General features: G+C 33.8%; 2 protein-coding genes across 3 annotated transcripts; one reads left to right on the top strand and one right to left on the bottom strand.

Moving 5' to 3' along the window:
• The first annotated feature begins 5,848 nt into the window (after positions 1 to 5,848).
• Positions 5,849 to 13,752, top strand: LOC110726897 (histidine kinase 5-like). 2 transcript variants are annotated; one of them, XM_021906419.1, is made up of 13 exons: positions 5,849 to 6,889; positions 7,492 to 8,377; positions 8,490 to 8,546; positions 8,707 to 8,934; positions 9,062 to 9,155; positions 9,243 to 9,449; positions 9,577 to 9,707; positions 10,276 to 10,325; positions 10,481 to 10,791; positions 10,946 to 11,049; positions 11,291 to 12,073; positions 12,503 to 12,673; positions 13,453 to 13,745. In XM_021906419.1, the coding sequence occupies exons 2-13, from the start codon at positions 7,658 to 7,660 to the stop codon at positions 13,573 to 13,575; spliced, it is 2,979 nt and encodes a 992-aa protein (XP_021762111.1). In that variant the 5' UTR covers positions 5,849 to 6,889; positions 7,492 to 7,657; the 3' UTR covers positions 13,576 to 13,745. The 2 variants fall into 2 exon arrangements, with proteins under 2 accessions (XP_021762111.1, XP_021762110.1); XM_021906418.1 differs by having other exon boundaries at positions 5,851 to 6,889; positions 7,495 to 8,377; positions 13,453 to 13,752.
• A 1,936-nt stretch (positions 13,753 to 15,688) lies between these two features.
• LOC110726950 (glutamate receptor 2.7-like) lies at positions 15,689 to 21,335 on the bottom strand. The gene is made up of 5 exons (XM_021906493.1): positions 21,047 to 21,335; positions 17,442 to 18,754; positions 16,996 to 17,308; positions 16,486 to 16,892; positions 15,689 to 16,395 (listed from the first exon to the last, which is right to left on the bottom strand). The coding sequence occupies exons 1-5, from the start codon at positions 21,333 to 21,335 to the stop codon at positions 15,922 to 15,924; spliced, it is 2,796 nt and encodes a 931-aa protein (XP_021762185.1). The 3' UTR covers positions 15,689 to 15,921.
• Between the last annotated feature and the right edge of the window lie 1,961 nt (positions 21,336 to 23,296).

Raw genomic sequence — 23,296 nt, 5'->3', positions numbered from 1 at the left:
TTTCTACTATAAACTCCATTGCATGTAGATCGGAAGTTCACTTTCATCCATAACTTTTTAACCTGTCATGCAAATTTCAGTAGCAGTATAAATCATGCATATGTACTACAGACGTTGAGGATGTCACTTGAGAAAAAACAATTCATAAGCCAACCATAGATAAGCAAGTCCGAAGTAAACTACTGGGAAAAAACATGTTGCTTTTAGTATTTAGAATCAATTGTCGAACCCTACACTTATTAAATTAAATTAGATCAAAGATGAACTCAAGATTGTGAAATTGATATTGATATGATGATTAATAAAACAAACCAACAACTTACTTTAGAATCTGCGTTTGTAATGCAGAAGTCAAGTGCAATGTTAACTGTTAAGTGCGCTTTAACGAAGAACTATAAGAGAAGACGGGGGGAGAGAGAGAGCAAGAAGAGGAGGCACTGGGTTCATCCATTTTTTTCCTTATTAATTGACAGAGGAATTCAATGGGTTGGAGCCCCATTAATAAAAACCCAATGGGTCAAATTCAGATTCGTCCAATATAGGCCGGCTGACCAGGTTTTTATATGATCACTCAATTATGGGTCTTTAATGGGACACAGCGAGCTTTATAATAATGACTTAAAATTGTAAATATCCAATGAATTTGTAATGGTTCACTCATAAAGAAGATCAAGTAGTTTTATAGGAACTCATCGGGACGTTTATCTCACTCTCCAAGAATGCTAAATATTTGACTAGCTTATCATCAATGCTAATCATAATTTGCTGAAAGAATTCATGAAATTAAAAGCAAATAAAATTGTTCTAGGAAAAATTCACTATTTGAAGTTTCACATTGCTCACAGCATTATTGTTCCCTTTGACCTATTACTCTATTAGTGGCACCTAGGGGTGTACACCGGTCCAAAACCGGACCGGACCTGGACCGGACCTGTTTGGACCGGGGACCTGAATTGGGTAATTATGAGGACCGGGGACCGGACCTGAATTAATAGGTCCGGTTCCGGGCCAGACCTGAAAAATCAGGTCCGGTCCGGGTTTGGACCTGAATGTACCTGTTTTATGTCTTTTTCGTTTTTTTTTTTAATACAAAACCTGTTGGACCTGCATATGGACCTGTTTTGTGATTTTTAGACCTGTTGCATAATTTAATAATTACATACAAACCAAAAGTATCAATTACAAAACTACATAAAGTCTATAAAGTCCCGATTCTCAAACACCAAAAATACAAATGAGTCCACCGAAAATACAAATAAGTCCACGAAAACACAGTTTCAATTTTTCAGAGTTTGGTTTTCTTCTTTTTTTTTTTTTTTTTTTTTTAATTACGATTTTCCCGGGTTTCAGGTCCGGACCTGAAAACCCCGGGTTTGGACCGGGTCCGGACCGGGACCGGGAACCTGGATTTTTAAGAACCGGGACCAGACCTGAATCAACAGGTCCGGTTCAGGTCGATTCAGGTCCGGTTTCAGGTCCGGGCCAATTTTTGTACACCCCTAGTGGCACCCATAAAAATATCAAGGCCCTTTCTCAAATAAAATAGTTCTAGAAAACATACAATGTACAATGCTTCTACTAGTTGCTATACTAACTTACTAAGTACAAGTGTACAACTGCTCTTTCATAAGTTGGCTGCTAATAGTAGTATAAAATCATCAACTTGTAGTTGTTACTTGCAAAATGTCAACTAAGGCCTAGGTTACATAGGTTTAGTTTACAATTCAAATCTATATATGCTTAACTTTGTCCTTTACCATCATTATTATATTATAATAATAAAAGACTATCATTATTAAAAATAAAAATAACAACGACGATAAAGCCTTAGTCCCAAAATAATTTGGGGTCGGGCTAACATAAATCGTCATAAGAAATTGTATAATATAAAGAAACGAAAAAACTCCATGTTGTATAGCAGTATCACACTGTTATTTCTTAATGGACCAATACAATGCTTTGTGCGATGTAAAAATTTACAATGAATGAAGAGAAAAATGACAAAAGTAAGAAATTATAATAAATTAATAACTAATTACCAAACCCACTCCCATAATCCCAGTAATGTATGTAACTAGATTAAGCTCCCTGACCATGTGTCATTAAGACATTAATTGAATAATTAATAATTGTAATAAAAAAATATTAATAAAGCCAAATTTGTTGATGAACTCCATGTTGGTTTTCTGCGCTAATACAACCAAATAAAATGAAAAAAGTCTGTAAATTTTAATAAAAAAAAAAACATTCACATGATTAGCAACCGTCCTAACAATTAGAGTGCACATGAAGAGGCCGACCCTTTTGGGTGGATGTGATTCTTCTTCTTTGTATAATTTTAAGCTTAGCTTAGTTAAACTAAAATTAATCTCCCAATCAACCTTTATGCATGCATCTTATCAGCCTACACTATTTTACTAGATTAAATTAAACCAATCACTTTAACCTAAGTTCCTACGCCATTAAAATAAATCACATTTTTTATTTTATTTTATTTTTTAGTTTATTCACTACCCTTAAGTAATTAGATAGATTATTGTTCCTTTTAACGTTGTAATAAAACCTTCTTGACTAAGCTACATCTAAGCTAATGTGTATGTTATAATATTCGCCTCTCTACATTGTCCTACAATAACCTCAAATGTAGCCATTGGCACATTAGGTTTTAGGCATGTAGGCCAATATCGATCGTATTTGCAATAATTAATATGATCTTTATTTGGCAGGTGCTTTAGAAGAAGTCTCATGTCAATGTCTATAACCATATTAATTAATGACACAACTTTATCTACACGACCTATTCATCCCTTTGTATGATTTTGCTTTCTAAATCTTCATTATCACTTATAGTTTGAGATTTGATTAATTGAATCATTATAATGAAGTTTTTTTGAGATGAAATCATGATTTTAGGTACCGTTACAAGATTTTCCTTGTAAAATTACAATTATATATTGTAATAAACTCATTTATCAGCTTTGCTCACGACCTACCAAATGAGTCATTAAGCTTTGCTCACGATCCGACCTACCATGCAAGCAAATGAGTCATTAAGCTTTACTCACGACCCACTATCATCCCTAGCTTGTAAAGTTTATCATTTGAACTATAATGAATTCCTAATACCTTTTGATAAATGATTAAAAGTACACTTTAATATTTTCTGGCGGCCATCTTGTATGTAACAAAGTCTATAAAGATCATACCATACCGAGTACTTTAACTTGTTACGCCAAAAAATAATACCTTTAAAAATTAAAAACTATGTAACACCACAATTATACTCTTAACTTCCAAATATTAAATTATATTGAAATATTATTAAATCGTTTCTTAAGTACTTTAGATTGTGAAAATTTTACGGTAGCCTTTTCAAAAGTGACTACCATAAGTCTTATTATGTGGCATAATTTTATTGGATATAATTTGTCATGTAATGTTTGACTTTTCAAAATATATTTTAATTAAAATTCATTTTTGTAATTTATGAAATTATATTTATTTTTGAAAATTATATTTTATAATTTCTGAAATTCTTTTTCTAATTTCTTAATTAATTTCAGAAAATTAAAATTATATTAAAAATCAATCGACATCTACCACCATTTACCACCACCATCCCCATCAACGTCCTACAGCCCCTTCGCCCCTCTTTCTCGCTCCAACAAACTCGGCCGAATTGCCGATTGGACTCGCAACCTCAATAACCCTCCTTTGCCGCCGATGAAGACTCCTCCTTCCGCCTTGTCGATTGTAAACCCCCACCTCGCCCTAAATTCGGCCCTAAATGGCGCTTCCACCACCACCATAACAACCCATCTTGCCATCTGACCATCTCCCTCAACGCTGTGACGAAGAAGTCGAAGCTTGTAAATGTGAGGTTGAGAAGGAGCGTGCTCGACTACTCGTCGCGATCGGCTTTACCGTAACAACCATCTTATTGGTGGTGGGCAGCATCAACGCCACGAATCCGCCTTGTTCAAATCATCGGTTGAAATTCAGAGTAACGACGGAGAACATTTTTTTTAATTTTAATTTTTTTACATTGATTTTCTGAAATTAATTAAGAAATTAAAAAAATCAGCAATTATAAAATATAATTTTCGAAAATAAAAAAAAAATCAGAAATTATAAAAAAAATGAATTCTAATTAAAATATGCTTTGAAAAGTCAAAGATTACATCCAATCATATTATGCCACGTAATAAGACTTGTGGTTGTTACTTTTCAAAAGGCCGCTACTGTAAAATCATCGTTTAGATTGAATGCTCATCAGCCAATTAAAATACTATAAGTGAAAGTTGAAATTTGAGTGGTCCCTTACTTTACGTTTTATAAAGGCTTGTTAATGAATAAAATAATAGTTAGTCAAAGTGTATGCTCATCACTAGCCAAAAATAATATAAGATGGAGTTGTATATATTACCCTTGCAAATAGTAGTCTCTCTAATCGTTTTTGTTCTTTAATTTTGACTTTTTTTTAATCTCACAAAGAGATTGTAAATGAGAATAACAAACAGGGTTAGGGGAGTAAAAAATTTAAGATACATTTGTTTTATCTTAAATTATATTATTTTTAATTATTATTTTTTACTTCTAATAAAATAAGTATAGATTATTTCATAAAAAAAGTTTTATAATATATGTTTTGTTATAATGAAGTAAATGTAGATATATAATACGGAATATAATTTCATACAAGTATACGAATTACGAGATAAGTTGAATTAGACAGGGCGACTCAGAGGTATTAATTTCTTCGTTTCTTTCTTGAAGTTAAAGCAATAGTTTTGATGAGTGGGAATAATTCCAAGAATGATTACGTCCAAACAACAAATTATCATGATCATTGTCATCCAACGTAATAAAACGTGATATGCATAATGATAATACAATTTCAACTTAAAACTCAATTTATTTTCTTTTAATGAGCCATTTTGAACAAGGGCGACTGTACTAAGAAACCATTTTCTAGCGCAATTGTCATTGTACTAATTCTTAGAAAATGCGATGATGCTTTTTAATATCTAACACTGTCTCTTTCTCTTGTTAAGTCCTTTTAATGCTTAAAGAGACATTGTACATATCCTTTTAGGATAATTCCCTTAATTTTTTTATTAGTATGTTTACATTATTGGTCATATTTTTATGTAGTTACTTGTAATTGGACTAATTATATTATATTAAGAAAAGGATTATCGCAAAAAATAAAGGTTAAGTTTTGAACAAATCATTCACAATTTGAGTAAATTATTGATATATTTTTTTATTATGAATTTTGATTAAGTGAAAAAACTACAAAATTGAGATATGTATTATTCTGTTAATATGGTTACACCTGTTAAAAAAAAAAAAAACAAAAACAAAAATATGGTTAAAAAAAATTAATTTAAAGTTCTTTGATTAATTATTAATCAATGTAAACAAAAATGGGCAACTCGATTAATATTGGTCGTTAGGCTGAATTTAATTTGGGAAATTAGATAGTTTTGATAACTAGCTAGGTTAGAGTTGGGCATGAGCTTGATAGGCATGAAGGTTGTTTCGACCCAATACAAAATTAGTTCGACTTCACACAATCTTATCGTAAGCTTGACATGACATGAGAGTATGGTAAACATCATTTTCCAAACTCAATGATTGAATGACAAACTGACTCCTAAATATCTAAAAATTATTGAGATGGCCAACCAACATTTCACAAAATGTGGTTTTGGCATCTATGCATGAGCCCAACTTTTCCTTGGCCCGTTTAATTACAAGGTCTACTACCCATGACCTTGTTTGTGCTCAATTTTAAACGAGTTTTGAGCTAAGTTAATATATGGTGGACTAATCTAGTTAAAAATTATGAATTTGATTTTCTTTAGTTGTGTAAATACATTTACATATACTCCTAACAATTATCGAGTCTATTTGGATATTGAATGCTCGAATCAATTAGAGCAAATCATAGTTAGGTTTGGAAAGAGTCAGTTTTTGACAACTCTACCTTCCCTCCCTTTAAAGGACAAGTGTGTATCAATGCCGGAACACAAAGGCGCGTAGCAATACGTGAACACTACCTTGGAAATTGAAATAGCCGGGAATACAATTCATATGAATTTCTCTTTCTTTCTCCACTTTATGTTCTTCCCTACAACATAAACCAAAGTGAAGCATAGCGCAGTCAAATCTTATTATCTGCATGTCATTCATTTCATATACAAACATCAAAATATAAAAACATTGGTTATTTTTATTTCATTTCATTCTTAATCAAATTATTGAATTCAGAGTTCATCAGATTCTCAGAAAAAACTACTTTTCGGCTGCACAAAAACTACTCAGAGTGTGTGTGAGTTGTTGCAGACATTAAACAATGGAAATAAACCCCCCCCCCCCCACCAAAAAAAAAAAAAAAAAAAAATTAAAAACAAAAAATTGACCTCCTCTTCACAAAGGCACATGGCTCCTCTTTAGCTCTGATTTTATAATTACTTATATTTTCTCTCTCTTACTTACAGATTGGACTTAGTACTACTACATACATTCATAATTTATAATATATGTTATTAAAATGTTTTATTATTATTATTATTATTATTATTATTATTATCTTTGTTAATCCTATTATAGTTTTTTCTCTGGTTAATTGACTGATGATTTCAAGACATGTTTATGACAAACTCTCAGATCTAATACACCCCCCCTTATTCATATTCATATTCCTATTAAAAGTCTCTTCCTTTTCTTCTTCTTCTTCTTCCATTATTTCACCTGCCAACAATATTATTAATTCTGTTTTTATTTTATTATTACTCCGTATTATTGTTTTTATTATTGCTCTTCCTAAATTCATAAACTTTCTCAGATTTTATTTTGTGTCATCATTTATCCCAATTCCCAGGTTAGTTTTTTCTTACTTTTTCTCATCTTATTTAATTCCTAAATTTTTGGTCTTAATTTTTATTTTGGGGTGGTTCGGTACTGATCAATGTCCAACATTTTTGGTGGGCAATCTTCATACATATATATACATATATATATATATATATATTTTTTTTTTTGTTTTAAATTATAGGATTATTTCATGATTCTAGATTTATCTTTAAATTTTTGCAATTTTTTAGTATTAATCTTGTAATATTTGTAAAAATTTCAACTTTTTTCCATTGCTCAATCAATTTTCCAATATTTATATCAAATTATTTGATTAAAATTCAAATAATGGTGGGTTTAAGTTATGCAGCATTTATATGGATTAAACAGTCTGTTTCAATTACTTTGTTGTTTCAGTTTAAGTGGGGTACTTTCATCCCAATTTCCCTTTTTCATTCTTTTTCCAAAAAGGGGAGTATATTAAAGCATATAATAAAATTATAAATATTTACCTGAGTTGATGATTATTTTTTTTTCTTAAAGAATGTTTACTATATTGATTGTTATAATACTGCAAGTAGTTTAATTTAATTTGATGAAATTATGTTGTTGTTTGATGTGTTGTGACAGCAGAATTCTGGTTGTTTTGTGCTTATAATTGGATCTTGGTGGATTGAAAAACCCTTTTCTAGGAAAACAATGAAGAAAGACTGTATGTTGTTGTAAGAACAGTAATACATTAAATTGAAACAAGGGTTTATAGAATTGTAAAGTAATAGTAGGGATTATTGTTATTATGGAGGATCAAATAATAGTGGATGACCATATGGATGTTGAGGAGGCCCTTAATCCGATGTGGCCGGATAATGTAAATGAAGCCGGGAGTCAATTCAATGTGGATTGGCCGAAGGAGGATCAAGATATGTTGAAAGAAGTAGCAGTTAACGCGGGGGGGCCTCAAAAAATTGATTTGGAGCTTCTCCATGACATGATAGTAGACACTGATAAGGGTGGCTCTCAACTGGCCAATCTTATGAAGCAATGGGAGTATAAGCAACAGAATGCTGCTCGCCTTCTCAGAGAAGAGCTTGATCGCCTCAGCAAGCAAAGAGAGGAGGTTGAGCTTAAGAGATTGGAGATTTTAGAGGAGCATCGTTTTGAGGAAGAACGAGTTGGGGCCGACAGATATTCTGTTTCTGTATTGGAGGAGCTCTATGGTTCCTACAAGGTTGTTCCTAAGAAGAAATGTGATTCACCTGTTGAAAGTCATAAAGGACTCGAAATAGATGCTGAGTATGACACCATAGTGTATTGGAAACAAAGGGCTGCGATCCTCGAGAATTTGTTGAAGGAAAGCAGGCAGAGGGAGCAGATTCTCTTGGAAAAGCTGGACGAAAGCATCAAGAATATGGAGCAACAATCCACGCCAGTGGAAGAATTGTCACAGATGCTTAAAAGAGCAGATAACTTTATACAAATCATTCTTCAAAATGCACCTATTGTTCTTGGTCATATGGTAAGGCTGGAAATGATATGCTATATCCCATTCATTCACTTCTCTAGGACTGCCCTTTCTATGTCTGGGTGAGCAATTGCATTGATGCTTTCATCATGTGCATTTGTTTCAGGATAAAGAGCTGCGGTACCGTTTTATCTACAATCCCTACCCAAGTTTTAAAGAGGAGGTAAGACTTTGGTGTGCTTGTAAAAATTAGTGCCTTAAAGCTAGCTTCGTCCTCAATAATTCTGCAAACGAGGACTGTGTAATTCTATCTTCCCTTTTTTTCAAAGCATCTTTTCATTGGAAAACGATATGGCATTCCTCAACTTACCTGATTTTTTCAGGATATTATAGGAAAAACGGATACGGAGATCTTTACTGGTGCTGGAGTAAAGGAGTCTCTAGACTTCAAGCGAGAAATCTTAGAACGTGGACTACCCGGAAAGAGAGAAATAACATTTGAAACTGAACTTTTTGGGTCAAAAACCTTTTTGATATATGTGGAGCCTGTGCCTAATAAGGCAGGAGAGACCATTGGTGTCAATTACATTGGAATGGATATTACAGATCAGGTCAGGTCTTATTTCAATATTATGCCTCTAAATTTTGATGGATACAAGGCTCAAAAGGCTATTACAAGTAATGTCTGAATAGCGGTATCCCAAATTGTGCCTTATAGGGTGTCCAATTTTTCAACAGGTCAGAAAAAGAGAGAAGATGGCAAAGCTTCGAGAGACGATAGCTGTACAGATAGCCATGGAGACTGAGCTGAATAAGACGATACATATTACAGGTTTGGTTGGAGTTTAAGTGATTCATGAGTTATAGCTTCTCTTTGGCACATGGAGTTTACTAAAAGATGCTTTCTGTCATTTCTTAGAGGAAACTATGCGGGCAAAGCAAATGCTTGCCACTATGTCTCATGAGATACGGTCACCATTATCTGGCGTTGTTAGCATGGCCGAGGTTCTAGCCACCACTAGACTGGACAAGGAACAACGACAATTGTTAGATGTCATGATTTCTTCAGGGGATTTGGTCCTTCAGCTCATCAATGACATCCTTGATCTCTCCAAGGTTGAGTCAGGTTTGATATTGTTGACCTTGATGTTAATCAGAATTCTACGAGGGCTGGTTTAAGCTTTTAATTTTATTGACTGTTTATCTGAATACCAAAAATTTTCATTCTTCTGATATTTATAATCGGGTTTCAGGTGTTATGAGGTTGGAAGCTACCAAGTTCCGACCAAGAGAAGTTGTAAGGCATGTACTCCAGACAGCTGCAGCCTCTTTGAAGAAAATGCTGACGTTGGAAGGATATATAGCAGAAGATGTTCCTATAGAGGTGAGATCATTTTCTTACCATCGAATAAAAAAATCAGCTTGTATTCTGCACTTGACATGCATTTCAATTCTATGTGCTTATCTAAGTAAAGTTCATCTCAAGAGTGATAGGATTTTCAGTCTTCACACTGATAAACCATCCCTGCAGTTTATGGGTCTGGATCAGATCATTTGTAGATTTGTACCAATCTTCTCCAATAGTTTCCTGGCTTCAACTCAATAATACAATATAGGAAAGATTTTAGATTCATAACTTTGGGCCCTGCAGTGCTTTAATTTTACCATGCTATTTCAGTCCAGGTTTCCTGATGTCAGAGGTTGCATCAATCAATTCAAATATACAACAATAAACACCAAGTGGTGTATATAAGCTGCTTACATAGTTACATATGATGCCCACCAACCCCGTCACCCTTTCCTAAGCTGTTGCCTATGTAGAGGCATCTGGTTAATATTATTGTTAAACCTGCTGATGCGGAAACTTTAGGCTATTGTCAAAACTATAGAAACAACCTCATATATTTGCATGCAAACCATCTGACAATACTTTCTTACTGTATCTCTTTTAGGTGATTGGAGATGTTCTTAGAATTCGACAAATTCTCACTAATCTAGTCAGGTATATAAAGAGCGCACCTTGCACTATCTGTCATTTTTTCTCTGTTCAGCATACAGCTTCTCTGGTAGATTAGGAAATCGTGTCAAGTTTAAAATTTGACCTTTTATGGCTCAAAAGATACATATTTCTAATTTTAATTTGTAATTCTACTGCAGCAATGCCATTAAATTTACGCATGAAGGTAAAGTTGGCATAAGACTTTATATAGTACCAGCGCCTTATTCTGCTGAAGAAGATCACCATCCTGTTGAAAGACTCGAAACCTATACTGCCACCGATGAAAAAGGTGATTCTGATCATCCATATGGAGATGATCCTTCTGAAGCTCATAAAACTTCGGATGAGTCTGGAATGCCATTCAAGAGAGGAGAATCACAATCAAAAGATGAAGATAGGCATCCCATTATATTTCCAACAACAGTATGGATACGCTGTGATGTATATGACACTGGAATAGGAATTCCAGGTTTGATTATTAATTCTTTTCGTAACCACTTAATGTCAATTTTCAGTTCCAGCAGTCATAGCTAAGGGTGTATCATTAATTCATTATATGTAATATTGACTAGAGCTAAAGTTGTATAATAATTTTTTTTCTCATTTGATCTCGTGGTTGACAGAGCACGCTTTGCCCACTTTATTCAAAAAATATATGCAAGCCAGTGCTGATCATGCTCGTAAGTATGGTGGAACTGGACTAGGCTTAGCCATATGCAAACAACTGGTAAATTCTGATTCTACAATACATTATATAATTATCTTTCCTTTTAAAGTAGTATTGATATTTCCCTGAATCAATCTCAAGCTCTTTAATAATTTGGGGAAGCCCTGAAACTGTTACTTTAATCCCACTCCCAGTAGTTATATTACTTAATAACAACTGCAGAACTTCAGTCACGCTATTGGTATCAACTCTGATAATTTGCAGATGCCCAGAAAAATGTTGATTTGCTTTCTGTGCACAGGTTGAGCTAATGGGTGGTCATATGACGGTATCCAGCAAAGAGCATTGTGGATCAACATTCACATTTGTACTCCCATACAGGGTATCTCCTGAATCCGACGACCAGTCTGATGATCCTGATGAGCTTCCAGATGCTTCTACTCATCATGATGCAACAGCCACTAATGATCATACTGATGGATTTTTCCAATTCCAGCCTCGGACATTGAGTTCTTCTATGTTATCTCTCAGTGGAGAAAGCAGAGGCCAAAATATATTACAAAATAATTATGGATATAGTATGATGCCTGACATCAACCCAGTGTCAGAAAATTTAGCTTCATTGTCTCCTACTCATGCTACTCCAAAGGAGTTGAAAACTGAGCAGGGATCACATGAAAGTTCTTCGAGGAACAGTGGTGATAATGCCGCTGCTGAAATAAGTGGTAGAAATGATCAGTATGTTGGAGATGAAAGGAATATTGGTGAAAACCTAAGATCATTGGATATGGAAGCTGGATCTAGTGTAATTGGGGGCCAAGTGGAAAAGACGTTACACGACCCTCAAGATGAACAACGGATGATGCAGAATCGTGATACAAGTCTGCAGAGTACTGCAAGCAGCGTGCCTGACGTAAATAGAGCTGAGGAAAAGCCTAAAATTCTCCTTGTAGAAGACAATAAGATCAATGTGGTGGTGACAACATCCATGATGAAACGATTGGGTCACAGCATAGACGTTGTTAATAATGGAATTGAGGCCATTCGTGCTGTTCAAAATCATACTTATGACCTTGTTTTGATGGTAATGTAACTCTGACTTCTTCTATTTGCGTCTCCTCTTGTAATAGCATTATGAAGATTGCTTTGTCGTACTTTCTTTTTCTTTGTTACCCTAATAAAGTAGGATATGTTACTCTAAGGATAGTTCACATAAAAAAATTGCACTATTCCTGATCGCCAAATGGTAGGTAAGGGAAGAAAAAGAACAAGGGCAGAATAAAGAAGAAAATCCCAAAAGGAAATATGTATTCCCATTCAATCAATAGAAGTATACAAGGAAACATACATCTAACAGTATGTTGATCATATCAAATAGATTTATCTTCAGTATTCTGTTCATTTTAGCATAAGTCATTCTTCTTAAGAAATATATTATTGTAATACAGTTAGAGAGTAAGCCAATAATTGCAAAGCATAAGTTTGGTTTGATTGACACAAGCAATATCTGCAGGATGTGTGCATGCCAGTGATGGATGGACTTCAAGCTACAAGGATCATTCGTTCTTACGAAGAGTCTGGCAGTTGGGATGCTGCTATGGAGGCAGGAATTGATCAACCTATGCATTTTCAGAATTCACCATTAAATTTTCATGATTCATCAAAGAGAATTCCAATTATTGCGGTAAGCATTAGTAATTTCAACTTTTCAAGGTCCTTGAGATTGCAATTTAGTATGTTCTGTAGAGTTTAGACTACATTGCACAATTGCTTGTAGATCATTGTTGTTAAAAATGAACCCTGTATCTTGATTTGCAATAATAGACCAAACTTTTTATTGTAAAGATTTTCTAATGTAAAAAGCTCCTGGTAGGCTCATAGCCTCATACCTTTTCACCAAAAACAAATAGATTGACTTAAATATACTGAGAAATGTCGAGAGTATGCACGATACTTAAAGGGTTTTAATGAGTCTATTCTGTTAAAAAGCTACTCAAGCTCAGGCCATTCAGAATTCAGTCAAAGCTCAGCTCTAAACTCAACTGAATTCATCTGATCGAGCAGAGTTTGAAATGCTAGCATGCAAAGTGCAGGTTTAAATGTATTTGTCAAATGAAAATTAAAAAAGTGACTTGTGAGTAAATAATACTAGGTATATATTATAGGTCAGAAATATGGATGATATCATAGGTGGAATTTTTTCTGAGTCACGAGCCAGCCCAAGTCTGAAGTTTTCTGAACTAAAAAATGGATTTGACTTGGTTTGAGTCGAGCAAGCTACCCAAATCTCTAGCTCAGTTTGGATCATTATCTCTCTTATGCAGGACTTGAACCATGCAGTTTAGAGATGAAATCACATATTAGTGTTTCTTGTTATATTTAGTTGTATTGCAGATAATTATAGCCTGCATACGATATAAATTTTTATTTTTTTATTTTTTTTATTTGATTTGATGAGTGCAGATGACAGCAAATGCATTATCAGAGAGTGCAGATGAGTGCTTTGCGAATGGTATGGATTCGTTTGTGTCAAAGCCTGTTACATTCCAAAAGTTAAAAGAGTGCCTTCAGCAGTATTTGCCGTGATATCTTCTTGTATATTCATTCATCTGTACAGAAGTAAAATGTCTTTCTTTTTAGGAAATTTTTGTAACCAAATGTATCATGTTTTTAGGAATGAGCATCTTCTGTAAATTTTTTTGCCAATTCTTTTACTGGTGGGAAAGAAATAAAAGTTTGCAGCTAAGCTGAATGGGTTGGAAATTGCGTCAAAGCGGTTTTATGAGTTTTAGCTCTGAATAGTCACATACATTATTACATTTAGGACTAATATAAGAACCTTTAGGAATTCCTACAAGCCAAATAATGTTTGTGAGGTAATGAACATCTGATGTAGTGATATTCATTCTAAGCCCTGTTCTCTTAAACTTTAAACTGCTTTACAGTGTTTGGTAAAATTCGATTTAAATTAGTTGTAATATCCAATACTTATCTGTAAACCCTGTGCTCAACTCATCAATTCAGAAAACATCATTTTTAACCAATAAGCATCAGATTTTATTAGTGAAAACCAGTTATAATCTGTGCAAATCAGTTTTGATAAGTTCAATCAGTAGATATGTTTTAGTTTAGTCTTTTAATAATAAAAAGGCAATAAAACACAGAGCCTTAATGGATTAAATGTACGTATTTTAAAGGAAGGACTTACGAATCCAAAGCATTTTGCGTTTTAAATAGGTTGAAGCATTAGATATTTTGAGGAAAATTTTGTAAGGAAAAGCTTCAGATAGGGGGTTTCATCGAAAACAGCAGCGATGCCCCAATTTGTGCTACCATTTGATAAAAGGTTGCCTAAATGCTCTAATTTGTTGTAGGAAACGAGTTTTGATTCATGAAAACCCTTCTGTTTTAAGAGTCCCTGAACTCTTGAAACCCAACATAAGCCCCTTTGCTTATTAGCTTATGTAAGTCTGTAAGACTAGGCTACAACTGTTGAACAGTTAACATAAAAGTCAAAATGGCAGTGTAGCTTTGAGTCAATATAAACACTACAAAGTTCCAAATGATCACAACAAATCTATCCAAGCTAATACATCACTCCTGCTAACAAGAAGGGACAACAACCTTTAACATTAATACTAAATAACTCACATTTTCATTTGTGTAACAATTAAAATTAGAGATGTGAAGTGCATACTAACTTGCATTTACCTTTCTGTAGTACAAGCCTGCAAAAATACAATAATGGACTACTCTTGATCTAGAAGATTAGACAAGGACTAGTGATCAATTTTCGACGACTATGACCTTTTTAGCATATTTACTGAGGTCCTCTTAAGCTGTCCATACAGTCATTAGAACAGAAGTACTAAACCAAGTTGAGACGTAATACTGTTTGACTTTTGATTCAAATGTGTTTACGTTCCAACTATAGGACAATAACTATGGAAGAGGTTTGATTTTTATCTGTTATTAGTCAAATGCTTTGATTCTTCCCTGGTACCAAATCCAACTCATTATAAATCTTTCTTCTCGTTGAAAGCGAAAACTGAAACTATGCAGCTGAAATTGATAGGAATACGCAAACCAAAATACAAACAATATGTAATTCTGTGTGTAACCAAATTGCTACTTTCAAGCAAAAAGAATGGACATAAATTCAAAATTAGCTTAACTGATTAACCCTTCATTTTTTACCCCCTTAGTGCTATCTCAATACTTAAGCATCAAAGATTTTTATTTTTTCTGTGCTTCTGGTCCCATGTTTTTGCTTTTTTTAAAGGGGTAGAATCATTTTAGATTAAATTGGTAAACTCAGCATATTTCGAAAGAAAAAGTTGCATGAATCAGGAAGAAGGCAACTGCACAATTCTTGATAATAGTGTGAGAAGAGTAATCTGTTTGAACTTTGAAGTTCTAATTAGTTAACTTTTACGGTCACATAGGAACAGGAGCAATGGCAGTAAAACATTAAAGAGGACTTTAACAGATAGCGTCCAAACAGAACCATTTTAATCCTTCAATTTAAAATAAAAATAAAAATATAGTGATTAAGTTGCTTATATTATTTCATATAAACCAGCGGAAAGTTGTACAAAATCAATAGCTTACATATATGTTAGACATAATTTTATGTCATATTGCCTAAGCATAAAATCAAGTTTTCGGAGGTCTTTTTCTTCTCAAAGGATAACATGTTTACTGATAAGGCAGGTCATGTACAAAGTCTAAGAATCATATTTACATTAAATCAGTCGGTCGTACTTTACAAGTTTACATGATCTCTCCACACAAACCTGAATGACCTATATCAGTCTATTACCTTCACAAAAGTTTTATTCTGGCAACATGCCTTTATCTATGTTTATAGGTTTGTTTATTTCTAACTCAACTTGAGCATGTTCGTTAGCTGTAACCTTTACATTTTCCGAGTTAATGTCTGTTTTCTCTGACAGGAGTTGGTTGTCCTTCATAATTATCTAAACCTCTTTCTGAATTATTACAATACCTTGATGGACTATTTGATGGTGTACCGAGAAAATTTTGATCTTGTGGTGGAGTTTTTCTGAAAGTATGGGAGCTGAGGTTCTTTTGGTCGTAAACCCTCATCAATGTTTTAACTCTAGTCCAAACTGAGGCACTACTATCAGTCCATACATTTCTATGTTCTTTAAGGAAGCCTGCCAAGGATATGATGAGAGCAAACAACGCTGCAGCCAGTGCGATTGTAAATAAGCCCCAAAAGCTGTCAAGACCAAGGCTAGTTGAAGACAATGATGCACTCAAATCTTGGCAATCTGTATCCTTAAACCACTTCTTCTCCAATGTTGTCATATCTTTTCCCTCTGTTATAGCTAGCACTCCGCGGGAGACATCTGATCCAAGAGGAGAACCTTTGGGAAAAACCTGCAGGCAAGGAGCGAGCATCAAAATTAACGTTCAAGCTAGTGAAAAAGAGACATACAGATCAGACAGAGAAGGCGTGTGCAGGCTTACAAATCCAAAGCCATCGGTCTTATATGTTGGCGGAACCATGGTATATCTAGAGCCATATTCTGCAAGAAAAATCTTTACATATGGAAGTTCATCAAATGCTGCTGCAATGCCTCCTTTATGTTTCCCCTTTTCTAAAAGTTCATGCAACTGCTCTGTCGTATTATAGGGCTTTAGGTTTGAGGGACTAAAGTTCATGTCTTTTAGAGAATCCTTAACAAAGGAACCTTCTTGAAACCCTGCCTTTTCTCCTCCTTTTATCAGCTCCTTAACGTCTGTAATCGTGGGTTGAAGCTGTTCCACTGTCAGCAATGAAGCCAAGTTGGCGGTGTAGCTTTGTATAAGGATGAGCACCACAAAAACCCAAATAATCACCACAAACCTTGTCAGGTTGCTGAACACATTAAAACCTGTAAAATTGCAGAAGAAGCAGACTTCAGTTCCTGAAAACTTATTTAGATGATTTGTAAAGAATATAGATTTGTGATGTGAAACATGGGAAGATATACTGACTGTGTGAGAAAACCAATGTTGAGAAGGAGTAATATAGACTTGTTCCAGCCTGATGCCCTGGTGGTCCTCTGAAATCTTCGTTTATTCGATGTTCAAGCACCCAAACTACAAATGCAATGAAGATAAAGGAACAGAAGGTTACAACCCATAAATCCCTTGTCAGGGGTTTAAGAAAGAGCCAAGCCCGTATTTTGTGATTGCTTTTCATAGGTACTACCATTACGACACCAGAATCAGTATAGGGCAAAGTAAAATCAACTTGCAACGACCTTTTTGCTCGGATTGTTACATCTCCTACCACTGCATCAAAGTTCTGTAAACAGAGAAAATACATCATATATATATTAGCAAATTATGGTTGCATATTACTTTACCAAATGAAAAAAATGATGAGTCCCAATGATGAGTCATATATTTTTCAGAACCATACGAAAGTTGTACATTACCTTAAGGTAGACTTGAGAAACCAGTTTATCATAGCTAGTAGTAGGTATGCCTTCTTTATTTGTGTAAGGGACGTAGTCATATGCTACATAGTATGGCAGTGTTTTCATTACTGCATCAAAAACATCGATGCAGTACCCTGTAACTTTTGTTTCATTGGTGGCAGGATTTTGACTGACATTCACAAATTGAGTGAAGCCAATCTTAATGGGAACACCAATTTTTAACCTTTTGCCATTTGGTGAAACTACCCAACCTTTGGGAGCAGACTTAGAGCCCCCAGGCCATACGATGGACTCAAGATCAGCCTTATTAAGGGCATGTTTACTGCTGCTTTCTGAAGTCCATAAACTAATTTCCTTCTCTCGACTGCCCCCTACATTTATAAGCTGATAAGTTGGACATTTTAGCTGCCCTTTGTCTAGATCAAAACTTCCTACAAGTCCCCTAAACCTCAACCTCAATATCGATTGGAGTAATTCAGGACCAAACAACGAAACTCTTATATCAGAGATATCAGTTGATGAATTGGCAGCATTACTGTCAGCTCTCTGAAATGTAAAGTTAGAAGTACCAACTTCTTCCACAGCTTTTGCAAGGGCAATAGTTGCATCATAAGCCCGAAGTCCATCAATGCTCATTCCTACATTTTTAAGGACAAGATTTTCTTGCTGAAATTTCATTTTCCATCTATTAGTAAAATTTTCCAGCTCTTTTGTTCTAGTTACATAAGTTTTCACTCCCAGTACACCCTGCATTGACTGAATTACTAAAGGGTCTAAAGATTCCAAGACATCGGCCACTACATTTGTGATGATCCATACATAGTCTTTGCTCATCATACCAAGCTTTTCTGCTTTCAAAAACAGCCGAGATGCCAGAGAAGCTTCCATATGAACTACAAAGACGCGAGGAGACATAGATTTCAGCTTGTACAGCTCTAATTCTATTCGATCATCGGTGGCAGAAGATGGAACGACACTCCTATAAGGAATGTTAGTCCCAATCTCTTGCAGTTTATCAGCCAAGAAAGGTATGATCCCACCACCAAATTCATTAGCAACATAGACAGGTACAACTTCTCTCCATCCAAAAGCTTGGATAAGGTCACTAATGGGTTGTACTTGGCAGGAGTCATCCTGTGTTGCTCGAATGAAATACGGGTTTTGCGTGGGAGAAAGTGAAGGGCTCGTAGCTGAGTAGGAAACAATTGGAACTCGAGCTTTCTCCCCAAGATTGACAACAAATTGAGCCTCAGGAGATGTTTCTGGACCTATGATTGCTGCCACTTGGTCATTCTTCAGTAAATCCAAAACTGCATTCTCAAAACAGGACTATTGGTATTAAAACATAAGCTTTGGCATCTAAACAATGGCTAATGTTACTTGTAAGTTCATTCATTCATGCCATATTAACTATGATAGGATATCACATACTTTGTATTATACATACTACACATGTATGTCACACTATCATGTATCACTAAGTTATGTGTTCAAAGAAAAATTACGAGTAGAATAAACTAGCTTTCATAAAATATGAAGTACCCAACTGATGAAGAGGAAATAATACCCATATAATTTTGGAAACAATGGTATGCAATGCAAACAACAAGCTAAGGTTGCAGGAATTCTCGGTACACAAAAGTTAATTAGAGAGCTACTTGTTCGTATGTTTCTACTGTACTAAGGATGACTTTATAAAATTGCTTTAACATATTAAGAGAAAACTTCAGTGCTCTTGAGAGAAAATTATCCTAATTGAGATTTTTTTTTCCTTCAAAAAATGTAAACGAAAAAGAAGCTAGATAGACTATCACTTAATCAACTCTACCAGGTCTTTTTTTTTTTTTTTTTTTTTTTTTTGGCTTTTATTTATCTCTTACGAGTATTATTTTCTTAAATCACGAGTGCTCTATATATCTCTAGATTTACTAAGGTAACGTAGTCTAAGAACTCTTTGTTGAGGGAGCGTGTAATAGACGAGATTAAGCGCCTATACCTATACGACAAGAGTTAAAATTCGGGACAATTTCTTTAATATGTTATATGTTGTAATTGAAAGCTAATAAAAAAAACATATTTTATATGAGACGATCTCACACTTAGCTATCAAAGACTTAAATCTAATTAAATAATCCATATCTTACGCTAGATATAAAATTAGTGTTAAATGGTCTCACCTAGAACTAGCTTGAGAAATTCCACATTTGTTTCAAGTATATATAAAGCTATAGTTGATAGTTTTTCTAGAAGTTGCAAATCACCTTAACTACTAAGATAGGTTATTGTACTGTAAGACTACCAACGCCAAACTTGAATTTTGTACTTGAATTAATTTTGTTTGTTTCGTCAACAAAATTAGACCAAATGGCATGAAATTCTACCTTTAATATGTGGTTCAACACTCATTCAAGACTTTTCTTCTAGTCAATTTCTAAGGTACTACGTATATTGTATGTATCTACACATCAATACATCGAAATGCGTGATTGCTAAATGTCGAAAACACATCCTTTGGCTCTATACACCTCGTCAATTCATAGTATATAATACTCTATCACACATTATTGGAAGTTGGCAAGTATGATATTGTCAACTCTTTCATTTAAAAAAATAAATAAAAATAAAAAAATGGAAAATCGAGTCAACTCTATTAAACATTGTTAGATTGTTCTTCTTCCACCCATTATTGAATGTTAAGTTATTGAAACAAGGAGATAATCCTAGATAGATTTCTTTTTAATTTTTTAATTTTTAATTTTTATTTTTTATTGTGACAAGTGCCTAGATAGATTAATGGAAAAATAAAAAGAAAATGATGTACAAAATCATAATGGCGGTATTTAATAAACTTATAGTTTTTCCATACAATCCTATTTAACGCTAATTTAAAATCTATATCTATATCTATATCTATACTAATAATATTTAAAAACACAAATCATCAAGGCATCAACGACATTTATCTCATCCTCTTTTGATCTTCCACCCCTCTCTTTTTTAAAGCAATCCTGCTATATGTATCAAACTCTTTATATGAAAGTAATGATGTTTAATTTTTTTTTTTATTTTTTATTTTTTATTATTTTTTTTTTTCTATCTCTCTCTTCACATTCTCCATGATTTAGTTTAACATTCATTTCTATTATTCCTCTTTAACTTTTCATTTCCTATTTAATTAATAAAGTATATGAAGAAAAAAATATTCAGTATATAGTTTTTATCCCAATTTTATTTTCAACCGCCGTGCATCGTCTGGATCTAAAGACTAGTTAGTATTAATTGCTCATATATACATAGTCCTGAGAGTTGCGTGTATCATTTCTATAATATATATATAAGATTTATTTATATTATACTTTGTAGATGTGTAATATACCCATATATAATATTACATAGTTAGTTTTGTTAGGATTCTTGAAACTAAGCCAGGAGCTAGATTAGATAGCACTCCCTAGCTTGCTAATCAATTACTTATAAAACACTAATAAAGTATAAATCATGAACTTAAAAGACCAACCACAGAAAGCTAGTTAATTGAATATAGAAATGATGGATTAATTAATTTAATCAACAACAATATAGTATTATTATTGCATACGTACCAGCAGACGCGGCCATAACAATATCATGATCTTTGGAGTCTCTAACATGAAGAACAATCCTGGTCTTGAACTCAGGATGAGCAGCATAGAAATCCGAAATTGCGGTGTTTATGCAGCTCAACCCTATCTTGCCTTCCATGCTTTCGTTATCTAACACAACTCCTACCTTCACTGGCATTGTTTGGGCCGCAGCAAATACTGGCCATTGTGAATTCAAGCTGAGATTGAGTAGATATAAATATGTTATTATTGTAGGTAATACTGTTTGAGTTAACTTAATTACGGTCATGATGATTTGCCAAACTTGGATTTTGAATATTATTTGTTTTAGATTATGTTACGAAATTTGGGATTTGGTTATATTTATAGTGGCTACGTATGTACTGCCAAATGGGTGCAAAGAAATTGTCAAACCAATCATTTATACAAGTATCTTATACTCCGTATTTTTATATTACTAATAATTTTGTGTTAAGTTGTAGTGGTATACACTTACTCTTAACTTGTATATTCCGTTGATATACTAGTCCTATACTCATATGTACTAGAAATTGGAAACTAGCTAGGAATCCTAGGAGTAGCCGTAGAGGTCACAAATTGGTTTCGGAATGGGTTTTATTTTAGTTATGCGTCTTTAGTCTAGTTTGAATCGGTCTAAATTTTTTAAATTTGGGTCATACCACGTATTGTACAATTTATGTCAACTGTTCATCATTTTTGCTACTATTTACATACAAATGTTAGTCAATTTAATTATCAATAATGGTGAATTAGGTTCACGCCTTTTTTTTTTTATTTGGGTTTATTAATCAAGTTTGATAATGATCTTTTTTAAAACAAAAAATCAACTTTGATAATGTATTTTCGAGTACAATTTAGGTTTTGGTTAAGAATTTGTTAAAGCCAATAATATAAGTTGCTATTTTGAGTGCCTAGGCCGCCAAGGTCTAGAGCTTAATGACACTTACTGACAGTTTTTTCGATACCCCGGTACATCAAGCCTTATATGAGGCAACCTCCCTATGAATGTGGGTCTTACTGATGCATGTGTCTTACTCTAATTTATATAGCTTGTTGCGCATATGGGAAAGACTGGCCTAGTTAGAGCCGGCCTTAAGAATTCAAACGTCGCACCGATGACCTACGCTCTTCTCTTCCCATGATATTAAGCTAATTAAGTCCAGGCAAAATACCCGAATACTAGAGCTAAGGCCAAATCGTTCTAGTTATGTTGAGGCCAACTAAGAGGTTAAGTCATTGAGGTAGTGAGAACACTCTAGATTTGCTTGTTTGAGTTTTTGTAACCTAATCTAAATGTTACTCCGCCTTTGGTTGTTGTTTCAGAATGTTATTGCAATAATTAAGACAAGTATTTGTTTTATTATAATGTTAGTGTAAATCCCCATTGATTAATTACAAGTAATTAATTATTTTACTTTAAAAAATAAATACTAGTGTAACGAATCAGGTGAGTAGAGATTTTATCACAAAAGTCAAACAATCATGTCCCAACCATTAACACTAAGTTTTCAAAGAATTTTTTCTTGATCAAAAGACAATAAAAGCAGGTCAGCAGGTTCAACATTGAGGTCATGTGTCAACTCTTTTTCATACTAGTCACTTTACTTTGGGGCGTAAGAATCATGTACATTTGCTAATCATAACTGTGGTATATTATCTCTTTACACACACCTAAATGATTTACTTCAGTCTTAATAAATTCATAATTTCTACAATAGGCGTTCTTTACCTTTTATACACTCGTGTGTACCTTTAACTCTTTAAGCATATGTCCGTTAGCCGTGCTCTATAGAATTTTCTAGCCTACTTGAACTAATTTAATGTCCATTTTCTCCAACGATGGAGTTGATTGTTCTTCATAAATATTGGGTATAGCTAGAGTATCATGATCCATAGTACTCCAGGAATATATATATAATACTAATTCCGACGGTAAAATTACAAGTCTTAAGAGAAAATTATATGTTTTTCTCCTAAAAAAATATCTAAACGAAAAAGAAGGTAAACTATCACTTAATCAACCCTAACATTTTTTTTTTTTTTTTGCTTATATTTATTTCTTGCGATTATTTTTTTGTACGAATTTTCTATCTCTAGATATGCCAAGGTAGTTTAATAATTCTGTGTTACGTTGAGGGAGTGTATAATATGGAGTAGACTAATACTCGTAGAAGACATTAAGCGCCCTATACTATGTCATTTTTTTAAAAAAGGACACCATAACATGCT

The sequence above is a fragment of the Chenopodium quinoa genome, unplaced genomic scaffold (assembly GCF_001683475.1).
Source record: "Chenopodium quinoa cultivar QQ74 unplaced genomic scaffold, ASM168347v1, whole genome shotgun sequence".
NCBI lineage: Eukaryota > Viridiplantae > Streptophyta > Magnoliopsida > Caryophyllales > Amaranthaceae > Chenopodium > Chenopodium quinoa.
The sequence above is the reverse complement of the archived record's forward strand: the minus strand, read 5'-3'. Positions and strand labels throughout refer to the sequence as shown.

Coding starts and splice junctions, on each gene's coding strand:
- LOC110726897 (XM_021906418.1), top strand. CDS start 7,658: ATGGAGGATCAAATAATAGTGGATGACCATATGGATGTTGAGGAGGCC. Junction 9,450..9,576: donor TCTCTCCAAGGTTGAGTCAG/GTTTGATATTGT, acceptor ATCGGGTTTCAG/GTGTTATGAGGTTGGAAGCT. Junction 11,050..11,290: donor TAGCCATATGCAAACAACTG/GTAAATTCTGAT, acceptor TTCTGTGCACAG/GTTGAGCTAATGGGTGGTCA.
- LOC110726950 (XM_021906493.1), bottom strand. CDS start 21,335: ATGACCGTAATTAAGTTAACTCAAACAGTATTACCTACAATAATAACA. Junction 18,755..21,046: donor TGTTATGGCCGCGTCTGCTG/GTACGTATGCAA, acceptor TTGAGAATGCAG/TTTTGGATTTACTGAAGAAT. Junction 16,396..16,485: donor AGACCGATGGCTTTGGATTT/GTAAGCCTGCAC, acceptor CCTTGCCTGCAG/GTTTTTCCCAAAGGTTCTCC.